The sequence below is a fragment of the Nannobrachium achirus genome (assembly GCF_963921795.1).
Source record: "Nannobrachium achirus genome assembly, chromosome: 4".
NCBI lineage: Eukaryota > Metazoa > Chordata > Actinopteri > Myctophiformes > Myctophidae > Nannobrachium > Nannobrachium achirus.
Window position 1 is genome coordinate 44147350 of NC_137813.1, and position 13039 is coordinate 44160388.

The window sequence follows — 13039 nt, forward strand, 5'->3', positions numbered from 1 at the left end:
ATGACTAGGGTTCACCTGTTTTTGGTTGTTCTCTCATTTAAACCCTCTAGTCATGGTGAAATGGACCTGAGTTGCAAGTTGCAACTGTACTTGTCTTGGACCACTTTTTTTCCGTCTGCACAAAATCTATGACAAAAACAGCTACAAGCTCACAGCATGTTACAACGTGTTGCGCGTTGTGAGCTTGTAGATCTGCTATTTTTAGGTGTTTTTTTTTCACCCAGATGCTGGGGTACTTTAAAATCATTAAATAACAATGCAATTCTCTCTCCAAACTGGTCCTCGAGCACGAGCTTGGAGAGGCATGATATGAAATGGGCAAGAGGACAAGACATTCTGAGCTATGGTGTGAGCCTTGCAATCAATCTCAGGACGCGATTTTAGCCAGGTGTGGTGGGAGTGCAATCAGTGCATGCCTTTCATGCAAAAAAACGACTTAAAACATTTCTTTCCCATGGTGCCATTTTGGAGACACATAGTTTATTGGGTTATCTGTGGAGACGCCCTCGCAGAGTCCTACACACTGGCAGAGGGGAAGATCAAAGTGCAAGTATATTGCTGATTTTCCAAGCACCGGCCATCTGGGAAAAGACACAGCATTCCCACACAGTGCTGAAAATGACTTGTGCCCTGGGGTTAACCAGTCTCAAACACCATCTCGGAGCTAACACAACCTATGGGACCACAAAACACCCAGTAACAATAAACCCAAATTAGCCTAGACCTTTTCGTAACCCCCATTAAAATAGGATATATATTATTACATTTATTACTAGACATTACTACCAGGGAGAGAGCACTGTGAAGTTTAATCGTTTTATTTGGTTCCATCAGAATTTAGTATTGGACTGAGCTCCTCCCCGAGTCTGTGAACTTTATCGAGGATCAATACAGGTTTTTACATTCTTTTATGAGGCCTTTCCACTCGCTAAGAAGCACGAGTAGTACTATGCTCATAACAGGAGTTTAAACGCAAATAAGAAACGATTATCAATATGAAATGAAGATAAAAGCAGCAGTCAAGATACTTGACTAACATCTTGTTTACATTGTTGACTCAACATCAACATATTGTTAGTCTCACATCATTTGATTGTCATACTATGTGCAATATTTAACACATTTTCTAATGAACAGTTGACACATTGTTGACGTTTTTACTTTAATTGTCAAGTACTAAGTACATTTCTTTAATAGATTATAACTGATTCCAAAGTATCAGAAAGCAACTGAACAGCGCTGAATAAACAAGCGCAGCCATTGCACCACGCGGCGTGGGTAGTGGGTAGTGGGTAGTGGGTACTCGCTAGGCTTTTGCCTCACTCGGACATGCCTCACTGCATGCGTGTGCCTTGTTTTCAAGAGATGTAAGAGGTGTGTTCTGGTGTCTTTGTAGTTTGTACTAAGCAAGATCCCTTATTTAGGCCTGGGTCTTGATATTGAGATCAGCAAATTAATCCACCAATGCAGGTCTTGGCTCCAATTTGGATCTCGAACATCATGTGAACATCATGCATTTATGACTTATCTGTGACGTATGACTCTAACGTAGGGCGTGGGCAATGTTTCAGTGCCATCATAGCCCCATTGACTCCAATTATAAAACCTAATATTACAAGTAGTACAAAAACATTCCGAGGCCTACTGGCAGCTTGAACACAAGGTTTGGCGCTGACGGGTCCAGCGGTTTAGCGAGATTAGCTCCGGTCAGACACACAAACACAAACCTCTGTCATAGACGGCTAGCCACGCCGTAAAATCAGGCCAGGCCCGCTGTCCGCCTCAAGTTAATTATTATCGGTGCAGACTATGTTGCATAGTCTGCATTCTAGAATGAATGAATGATTGGTTTATTTTGGTCGTAAATTATGAAGGACAGCACTTGACAAACCGTGTCAACACGTCGTACATCATCATTACATGCTTTGGCCATCCATTTCACAAAGATATTTCCCACAATCAGTGAGAGACAAATGAATAGGCTGAAGGCCAACCTCTACTTAAAGTATAGCTCAAATCGAGGTTATTATTGCCTTTCAAAAATGCAATAAATCTACCCACAATATTAGCATTAAACTGATGCTTAATATGCTCCAGTCTTGTTGGTGCTTTTTATGTTTTCCAGAGAAAGAATTTGCATAGCTAATATTGATGGTCTTTTTAATGCATCTAAAAAGCATCATGGAATATGAACATTTTCTTTGGGGGAAAAAAAAAGAAATGAAAATACAAACCAGGCTTTTTCAAGGCACCCCAGGGGCATCATGGAATAGAGTGGTTGTTTTCCCAAATTGAGTTAAATAAAAATCTCAATTTGAGTATTAAAAAAAAAATCACAATCTGTGGGTGAAAACTTCGCAGAGTTCTAAGTGACAACTTTTGAGTCTGCATTCTTTTCACAAGTCCTTTCAGATCCAAAAGCAGGATCAGAACACAGGACATTCAGAATGTGTCGATGCTCTAAGACGCCTTCATCATTCAACATTGAGCAAATTCAAACGACACGTTACATCAGAAACCTCCAGGCCTCTTCCAGTAAAGCACGTCAGCCCCTCGCTTACAAAAATGTGCAGTCCATAAAGCAATCGAGGACATTTCCTCGACTGAGCCATAAGACCTACGCATGCATTGCCAAGTAAGGACGAGTTTGAAATTGCATACATTAATACACTTTAAAACCCTTCCATCTAGGAACGGAATGAATGATCAATGTGTCAATGTGTGTGACTGCTCATCTCAGAGTCAAGGTCATTCTGAACTGAGGGTGGTGTAGAAGGAGCAGGTGTGATCACCTCTGTGATCACCTCTGTGGTCTCTGTGATCACCTCCTGCAGGGAGTGGTCTTCCTCTACTTTGAAAATGTTGGGCTGCTCCCCCAGGTCCTCACAGATTGTATCGTAAATAAGCCCATCGATACCCTTCTCCCTCAGAGTCTTCCTGGTCTCATGGTCATTGTTGTGCTCGCCCCAGCTAAACACCACCAGGCCTTTCCTCTGGGCCTCGCTGATGTAGTCGAGGTTCTTCAGAATCTCTTCGGTGTGGGCGCAGATACCCAAGATGTTCTCGCTCTGTGCAAAGCTCATGGCGATGTGGGTGCCTTGGCAGCGGACGTCCATCATCTCTGGGTAGTTGTCTGTGATGCCCTGGGTCAGGAAGAGGATGGGGTATCTGTTCTGCTTCTGACGCACCATGATGCACACATCAGGGTTGAAGCAAGAGAAAACAATCTGCCGCTTGCCTCCATTCTGCAGAACACATGTCAAGATGATGTCCAGAAAGGTGTTCATGTTGAAGTAGGATGACAGATTGCTGTCCCAGGATTCATCCTTCCTCTGGCAGATCCACTTGAGTTCAATGTTGAAGCCTACATTCTCAGGGACAGCTTGGAAGATCTGTGCGAGCGAGGGGAAGGGCTGATATTCATCAATTTCATCTTCATCATCTTCATCGTGATCTTTATGATCGGTAACTGTGATGGCAGTGGCATGAACCAGCTTCAAAAGTTGTAGCTGATCAAAGGTCAGCTCTTTCACTGCCATCTCGAGCAGCTGCAGAGAGGTCTTGTCGTTTTTCTTCTTGGTGGAGATACAGCAGGTCAGATCGTGGTAAATGACGGGGATGGAATCCTTGGAGAGGTGAACGTCAAACTCCACAAAGTTAGCACCGTGTTCAGCAGCACGTTTGAAGGAGGCTATGGTGTTCTCCCTGACTTTGTGGTACTCGGCTGCACGTGTCCTGCCAGCTCCTCTGTGACCAACATGCAGGGTGCTGCTTTTCTTCAAGTATTTGGTGAAGGAGGCGCTCATGTCGCACTGCAGGCCCTGGATGGGACGGATCACAACGTAGTCCACTAGAACCTTCCCGATGTTCTGCTTCTGGCCGGAATTCCGTCCCATGATAGGAAGCGTGACCACTCCAACGTCCTTGCCACTCTCTAGGAAGCTAGAGGAGAGGCATGTGGCTGTTCCCACGTGCCCTGGGTGGGTGTCCCCCTGGACCACGTGTTCGCCCATTTCCTCCTCAAAGAACTCGAAGGTGATATCCAGGTTGTCTGGGTTCATGGTTTGGATGCTGTACTCCAGCCACTGGGAAGGCTCCAGGGCATAGCCACACTCGGGCTGGTCGTGACGAGGCTTGTAATCCTTCTTACTGATACTGCTGGTCTCTAGAGTCGTGGTGATTTTCTGCCACGATGGAGGGCTGAGCAACTCCTCTTCCTCATCTTCCTCCCCCTCCTCTTCAATGCCCTCCCACTTTAGCTTGATCCTGAAGCGAGACTTTTTGTATTTCCTCTTGGTGATGGACACTGGAGATTTCTTGGAATCGTGCAGACGCAGACGAATCTCTGTCTGGCAGGTCAGCCACCCAGAATCTATACACTGCTTTTCACCATTGTGAACTCCAAACTTGCCGTCGTCAACACTCAGGTGTGACTCTGTAGGGCACAGGGTGCGGGGTTGCTGATGGGTCTCCCACTTATTGACTATCACGTTACAGTCACCACCATTCTTTGACGTCAGGAAGAAGCCCTTGAAATAACGGTAATTTGACACAGCTCCCCTGGGCAGGGTGATCGTCGTACTCCATGAAGTGCCTCCATCGGTTGGCTGTAAAGTCACAGCTCTTTGATGGCACCAGTTACCAAGGGCTTCACAGCTGCCCACCACAGCAATCACCTCACCTGGCAATGTGTCTCCTTCTACGACTAGAGTCACTTCACTGGTTTCCATATAGGACACAGTAAAGGACACAGGCTTGTCGGGAATCATGTATGCCGATTCATGGTTCAAACTCGTACTGCTACCACGTGCTGCTGCCACCTTTCGGCAGCCTTGAGATGGCTCAGCTGCCTTGAAGAGGGACAATCCTCAAATGAAGCTGGTCTATGCCACAAACAGTCAACTTCTGAATGGAAAATGACTAGCCACTCCTATACTAGCGGTCGATGACGTCAGGTGATGATTGATGTCAGGATTTCCTTATTTAGTCATCAGCTCCAATACTGGCCTAGGGCTTGTTTTCGTGTCACAACAGCTGCTTTTGTGTGTCCAGGATTCATCATCACTGAGTAATTATGGAGATCGCTGACGTCATCAGTATTTGCCCATATATGGGCATGACACCTTTTGTGCCCTCTATATATGGAGCTGACCGATTTGTTAGTGCCCAATGCCACGAGGACACATTGAGGTTAGACAACTCCAACTCCATATGTGGGCGTAGCTGCTTTAGGAACTCCTTATATGCTTATGGCTGAGTCATAGTGACTGATTCTCCTTTAAGCCAATTTTAATATATAGGATTTTTGTGTCACAAATGGCAGCAGCACTTCCCATAACATAACAACCGAGATAATGAAGAGGTTGGTCTCTCCTGATCTCACATATACACGTATTGTACGTAAGCATGCACACACGGCCAGACGTGCGCGCAAGGCCGCACACATGTACGTACGCACGTTGCACGCACGCAAACGCGCAAACGCGCGCGCACACACACACACACACACACACACACACACACACACACACACACACACACACACACACACACACACACACACACACACACACACACACACACACACACACACACACACACACACACACACACACACACACACACACACACACTCTCAGGCTTTGATCACATGCCAGAATGATGCTTTAGCGAGCATGTGATTGTTTTGTAATACACTGTACAGTTAATAATCCTAGGGATATGTTGTGTGTTCCCAGTTAACCCAACAAGCAAAAAGGGCGTCCATCAATATTTCTGAGGCGCTGACGAGAGTGCAGAGGACTTAGAAGAAAGGAGGAGGCTGCACTGCTCGTAGCCACGGTGCAAAAATATTTGGTACAGAACCAACGTTTTGGCCCACACCCACCCACAACTTCTGCATACCCACATTCCTTTCTTCAAAGTTCCCAGGTAAACCAACATGCAATGTGTGTGAGTCACATCCAGGCCGTGCACCGTCTTTATGGGTCACAGTGAAATTCAGGCTACAGAGACTGAACAGTTTGGCAAACTGTCAAATAAACTCTAGAGAACAGCAGCAACACATAAATGGTTGTAGACAGGAGACCTCCAGCTGTGGATGAGACACACAGAAGCTGCACCAACACCACTGGAATGAACATGAAGATGAAGCATCCATCAGGTTAGGACTGGGAAACAATTAAAAAATCTCCAAAAAATAGTAAAAAAAAAAGAAAATACATTTTCAAAATGGTGGGAAAATTCTAAAAAAAATAAAAAAATAAACATAAATGTCATGTTATCCTCGCAATAAGTTATTAGCCTCACAGGGCCAATGTTGAGGATTTTGATGAAAAGGATATTGATACTATATATTCATTGATATTTAATTGTGTCCATATCGCCCAACCCTACGTCAGGCCTTGATTGCTAATGTTGAGATGGGTTGAAAAATTGTTTTGTTATTGACCATAAGCCATATTAGTAACGTGTGTAAAGTGCACCTCGTTTGTGACAAAGCATTCAGAAAGTATCTTTGTTTTGATGAGTGCAATCGGATAAGAAATTATGATCTCAACAGTCATTCGTGGCACATGCTGGCCTGGAGAATACTGTAGTCAAGAAAGTTTCCCTGCACCGCTCTACATGTAGGCTACAGTAATCAATTGTCTGACCTATTCTGTACTGTATCAAATCAGCTTAAAACATGTAACAGCCAAAACAAGTCATTCGTGGCACATGCTGGCCTGGAGAATACTGTAGTCAAGAAAGTTTCCCTGCACCGCTCTACATGTAGGCTACAGTAATCAATTGTCTGACCTATTCTGTACTGTATCAAATCAGCTTAAAACACGTAACAGCCAAAACAAGTCATATTAGCCAACATAAGAAAAGGCATTTGAAGGCATTTAATGAATCAAAGTTTTTGGATTCCTGGTTCCATCCATGTGACCTACGCTCCCTCTTGATAGATGAGGTGCTGACTGAGAGAGGAGCAGAATGGCTTGCTGACAGACCCGGGGTACAGACAGCAGGCCACAAGTAGACCTGAAATAGCCCCGCACAGGACTGCTGCATTACAGCATTACATCACAAGTCATGTTGCTGTCATGGCTGCCTCTGCAGCGCCAGCGTGCCACCTTAAGAGGCCATGGGAGAGGCAGTAACCACTAGGAGTCAAACAATTAGGCCATGAGAGGAAGCACTCTGAAACCACGCCATGCCCTAATGGTTTGTAAACATCGATGAAACAGAGAGAGAAACAAACATACATTCATTCATAAGTAATGTTAATTAAAGAAATTAAATTCTTAAGTACAAAATGATGAGCCTGAGCCAGTGGGAATATAATACCGTTTCAGAATTGTCACGTTCATCTAGGGATGGGACGATAAGTGATATTATCGTTTATCGTGATAAAAAACACTAACGATAATCGTATCGCGGAGATTTAATTTATCGCGATATCGTCCTCCGTCATGCACTGGGATCAATTCACCTTTTATTTGCCGAGCTGCATATCCGGTACCACTTAAACCCTCTAGAATTGGTAAAAGGTACTTATAATATACGTACTTGATAGTCTTTTCTTCACTCTCCATCAAATGCCTTTGCCAAAAAATATTTTTTGGCAAATGTTACGCCCAATGATAATGGATTTTGATTATCGCGATAATATCGTAAAACGTGATTTCTTTTGTCACAATAATCGTGATATGACATTTTCATATCGTCCCATCCCTACGTTCATCATGTGCTTTTGCTTGCCTTACGCATTAGAAACGTGTGGCAGACATTCAAAACATTGTGATTTTGTCATGTCATTTCCAGTTGACATGAAAAACCACTGCTCCCACACCTGACAGCTCAGTGAAAAAACCCTCTACTCCGGCCACATCAAAGTGGAGCATAGTACCGATTGAGCAATCAACCCAACCCAAGATGAAACGAGCGCTCTCTCTCTCTTTCTCGCATCATCACTCCTCTCAGTGAAGTCATACCTGACATGCTTTAGAGGCGCAGCCTTGTTGTCTTCAGTTGTAGGAACAGCTGTAACTGATCTACTTAGCAGGCATAGCACGCGCATTGTCTCTGGAGCAGCAGAACAAGTTGGTTAGCATGTTCGACTGCAGGAGATACTGCTGCCTTGCCCTAGATTTACGACTACACACTGACTGGAATCTTAGCTGTGGAGGAGTTTTACACTTAATCTGTTCACTGCCGTCAATGAGCGATACGAGGAATTTTGAAAGGTTACCGATCTATTTATGTCCAAACTATTTATAACAAACTTAGGCACCATGAGCCCATATAAACACTAATGAATGTGTTGAATATTTTAAATGCAATTACATTCCTAAAATATTATAGGCTAAATGTTACTGTCTGTAATGTAATGTTGTGTAATAAACATAGTTATAAACAGTTATGTTTTATACAGTTATACAATTATGAAAAAGGATGATGAGCTACAAATATAGGCCAAATTCTCATTTAAGAAATGTCTCATGTGATGCATGTGCGTTTGATGGAGAAGCAGCCGTAGCTGATCTAGGGGAGCATGGGCTCTAGTCTGCACACATGGAACTGTTCAGCACAACAAAGATGGTTTTCGGCAGAACTCAGAAACAGCTCTGTCCAGACAGAGACAGAAGAAACAGCTCTGTCCAGACAGGGACAGAAGAAAGCAACCAACTATTTCAAAAAGAAACACCCAGAGCTCCTCGTGACAGGAAGGAAATTCCCAGAACTTGCATACACAGTACTTTGTGTAATTGTAGAAAAAGGTTGCGTTGCCTGTTGTCGCCGGGGCATCAACTCTACAGAGAGAGACTGGTCTGGGTTAAATAACTGTCCTTGCTTGTGAACACACCATCTTGAAGTGATTAAGTTACCTAGGACAAACATCAACATAGCGCTCTCACACAAAGTCCTTGCTCCAAGCCGTTAGACTCGAAATAAAATATGCCTGTGAAACAATAAAAGAAAGAACTGAAGAAAGAAAAAAAAGACACCTGTCATAGCAAAGTGGTTGATAACGTGACCTGCTCTGCAACTCAACGTACCATCACTATGGCTTAATTTATCCCGCGTCACCTGAGCCTGTCCTATGACCAAAATGACGTACAGTATGTATGTTTGGCACCTTTTCAGCTCAGAATAAGCCATTATTGTCGTTGTTGTGTAACATAGTACACTGTAAATTAGCCATAAGCTATTGTGCTGGGCTGTGAACTTGGCCAGACTAGGAGACAGACTAGCAGACAGACAGACAGACAGACAGACAGACAGACAGACAGACAGACAGACAGATACTGCTCCATGAGTCATGGAGGCATGACTTCAGCATGCCCCCTCAGCAGTCCCTCTGAAACACCCACATACCACCCAGTCAACACGAGCCAGCATAGCTGATCCACCTGCCCACACCAGGGATAGATCCAGACCCCCCCTCTGGTGTGTTTCTTCTTCTAGGACAGCCTATCTCTCTCTCTCTCTCTCTCTGTATCGTATCACATCACATATACATGTGCACACATGTACACATAAACATTCAGCCGCAACACATACGGCAGTGGAAACGATCCTTCTCAAGTCCAGCTGGAAAAGTATATGATGTGTGTATGACTATCACTGTCTCACATCATAGCGCTGCTTTATTGGGTGCGATTACATCACCCGCTGTCATGATCCCTCTCGGCGAGATAATGTTTCGGGGGCATTGGGCACACACACAAGAGTGGGTCATGAGCTGCCATGCTCTGTTTGCCAAAATAACTCCACAGACGGTGTATCTCTCGTTTCAGTTTGGAGTGGCCAGGTAGCGTACAACAATGAAAGATGCCACGTGACCTTTAAGATGTCAACATATATGCAAGCAGGTTAAAGGAGCACTTCACCTATACGTCAGGGCCAGGGGTCTTCAACGTTTTCAGGCCAAGGACCCCCTGAGAGAGAGATGAGGCAGGGACCCCCAAATTCCATAGTTTCATTGTTTGACAGCACAATCATCAGTGTATTTTGGATTCATGTCAATTTGTGTTATCAGATATGTAACCACTTGAACCGTCAATACTTAATAAACTTTCACTCTTTTGCTCTTTTTCCACACCAAACCTCTTTGCCAAAAATAGCGGATCTACAAGCTCACAACGCCTGCAGCGCGAGGTGTTATGAGCTTGTACATCTGCTATTTTTGGCTAAAGTTCTCAGAATATGGACGTTAGGATTCAAGTTAATATAAAAAGGAGAAAACAAGTTTCTATCACTCAAAGATTTAGAGGACCCCCTGTAGTGACTCTGAGGACCCCCTAAGGGTCCCGGACCCCCTGTTGAAGACCCCTGACCTACGTTATTCAACCTTATCTTCTTCATATAATTGGTACTCACTAATGCTCATTATAAGATGCCAATTCTCTTCTACTCCTTCTGTGTCTGTCTCGGTCACTCTGTGGACAATTCAGAAACCTCAACTGCCTACCATGTTCCAAGCGAATAGAAACTACAGTCACTCTTCCTGAAAAGTTGGCATGCTGAAAATAGAAGCCATTTGTTCTTGTATCAAAAAGTGAAAAAAGGAGGAAGTTGTGGCAGATTTAAGAAATGGCCACAGCCCTCAACTGAGACCAAGTAGATATAAATGGTGACAAGTTGAGATATGTTGAATATGGGTGAATCACCTTTACTGTAGCTAAACAATACCACTTTGATAGAAACTGAAAGAACCATTTTTCTCAAAAAGTGGAGCTTTAAACGGTATTATAAAAGAAACGGGTGTAGTGTAGTCATAAGACGTTTTGAGTCATTGGCATTGCTTTGAGATAAAAGCCACAATTCTGAGAAGGGGAAAAAACATTCTTTGAAGTTGTTCCAGGGTCAGAAGGTGATGGGGTTAACAGGAGAAGTCTGTACTCTTTCATGCTCTGTTCATATTTTATATTATATCTTGTTTAACTTGTTCTCTCCATAACTCTCCAAATTCGATTCCATATTTTGAGAGTAGTAACCCAGTTTGAACGATGAGTTTAGCTGGAATAATTTAATATGTTTGCAATTTCTGGAAGATGCAAGTGTGGTTGCCTCTGTGAAAGCTGTGTTTTGTGGCCATCCTGACCAAACAAATCCCCATGGAAATATAGTGTTATATTGATTGGATTTTGTCTCTCCCACTCATTTAGCAAGCCAGCCTCTTACATGTCTCCTGAGATCAAAGTTGTGGGGTTTCCCTACTCTACTCTAACACATAAAAGTGAACAAAAACAATAGTGTGGTTGCCTATAGCGACCACACCAATAAAAGGAACACAAGCCTGAACACTGGTTCTCAACATTTGGTCTGTGGAGTGCATGTCTCCATTCCGACATGTCTCCATTCCGACATGTCTCCTTTCCGACATGTCTCCTTTCTGACATGTCTCCATTCCAACACTAACCCTAACCCTAAACCTTTTTTTTTGTTATCAATTATTTTTATTTTCCAAAACATGAAATTAGAGACATACATATGAATAGAACAAGAAAAAGTAAAACATTGATCAAAAGAAAAATGCAATTAACAGACAAACAACACAAACAATAGCAAAACAAGAAAAGGAAAAGAAAACCCACCCACCCCCTTTCCCCGGACCAACACGGAATGTACAATAGTGCATGCCTGTGCTAGGCTGTTACCACTATATAGTGATTTCTTGAATCATAGCCTTAAGCTTATCTGCAATGTCCGACCACATATTAATGTTTTCTTCTTTTGCTCCGTGTAACCTTGCTATCGACTGCTCTAAATATACTATATCTAGAAAGGTCAAGGCCCACTGGCGGAACGTTAACGTATGAGGAGGTTTCCACCGCGTAGCTACCATCTTCTTCGCCGCCGTTAATCCAGCAAAGAAGATGCGCTTGCGTATATTGTTTAGTTGCAACTGTGAGACGTCATTTAATAAAAATAAAGAAGGAGAAGATATGATATTAATACTAAAAATAGTTGAAAGTTTGGAGGCAACCATATTCCAGAATGACGACACATTTGGGCATTCCCAAACCATGTGAAGGAAGGTACCAATACTATTTGAGGCGCAGAGAGTGCAGTTGGGATTATTCAAAATCCTCATAGCACATAGTCTGCGGGGAGTTAAATAAGTCCGATGAACAAAATTTAAATGAATTTGTTGATGGTCTGGATTTCTAGAAGATAGCCTAATGTTAGACCATACACCCTAACCCTAAACCTAAACTCTATGGAAGTGTTGCCACTCCGACAATAAGAAGTCACTGTCGGAGTGGAGACATGTGGAGCCTGTGGAGCACCAGTGGTACACAAATGGACAACTATAACTAAGGAGTGTCCAAAATATGGACCCATAAGGATCCAATAGGACTCCTTCATTTAACTAACTGTGTGTATTGTACAAATGGAACCACATTCTCAGAGTTAAATGGATAAGGGTCCATTTGGACCCTATAGTATGTTGACAAACTGTTCACAATAGGGTTCCCAAACTTTTCAGGCCTCTAACCCCCAAAAGAATCATATTTGAACTGGGGACCTACCACCCTGACAAGCACTAACAGTTAGTTTGACTCGATTCCACAGATACATATTGTGAAAATAGACTATAGGCTATAGCTATAGCTGTAGATCAGCTATTTTCACACAGTGTTTTCCTCTTTCTTACAATATTTGACTATTTGGTAATATTAGGTCTGAGATGTCATTAAATTGTCACTTTAATGTGCAGATACCCTCTATACACATTATATACATACATACATTATACTGTATGTTGATTTGTTTATACTGTGTTGAGTGAGAAAACAACATTGCACATTAAGCTAATCATCTAAGGACCCCCGAAAATTATTTGGGCCTGACCCCCAGTTTGGGAACCACTGCACTAGAAGACAGAAATTGCATGTATCATTGTTGCTGATGATGATGATGATGATATCATAATGATTGATCATGAGGAAGGGCTGAACATCAGAAACAGGGTGATACAACTTAAGGTAAATCAGTTTATTACTAGGTAATTAGCCTCTATATGTATTGTGTTAATTGTTGC

At 43.1% G+C, this 13039-nt stretch overlaps 2 protein-coding genes across 2 annotated transcripts in view; both read right to left on the minus strand.

Moving 5' to 3' along the window:
- Positions 1–13039, minus strand: part of rhbdf1a (rhomboid 5 homolog 1a) — an 85562-nt gene that overhangs the window by 71603 nt on the left and 920 nt on the right. The window lies entirely within an intron of this gene.
- LOC308282922 (glycerophosphocholine phosphodiesterase GPCPD1-like) lies at positions 2715–4733 on the minus strand (the record flags this gene model as incomplete). The annotated part of the gene is made up of 1 exon (XM_080723311.1): positions 2715–4733. The coding sequence occupies exon 1, from the start codon at positions 4728–4730 to the stop codon at positions 2715–2717; it is 2016 nt and encodes a 671-aa protein (XP_080579437.1). The 5' UTR covers positions 4731–4733.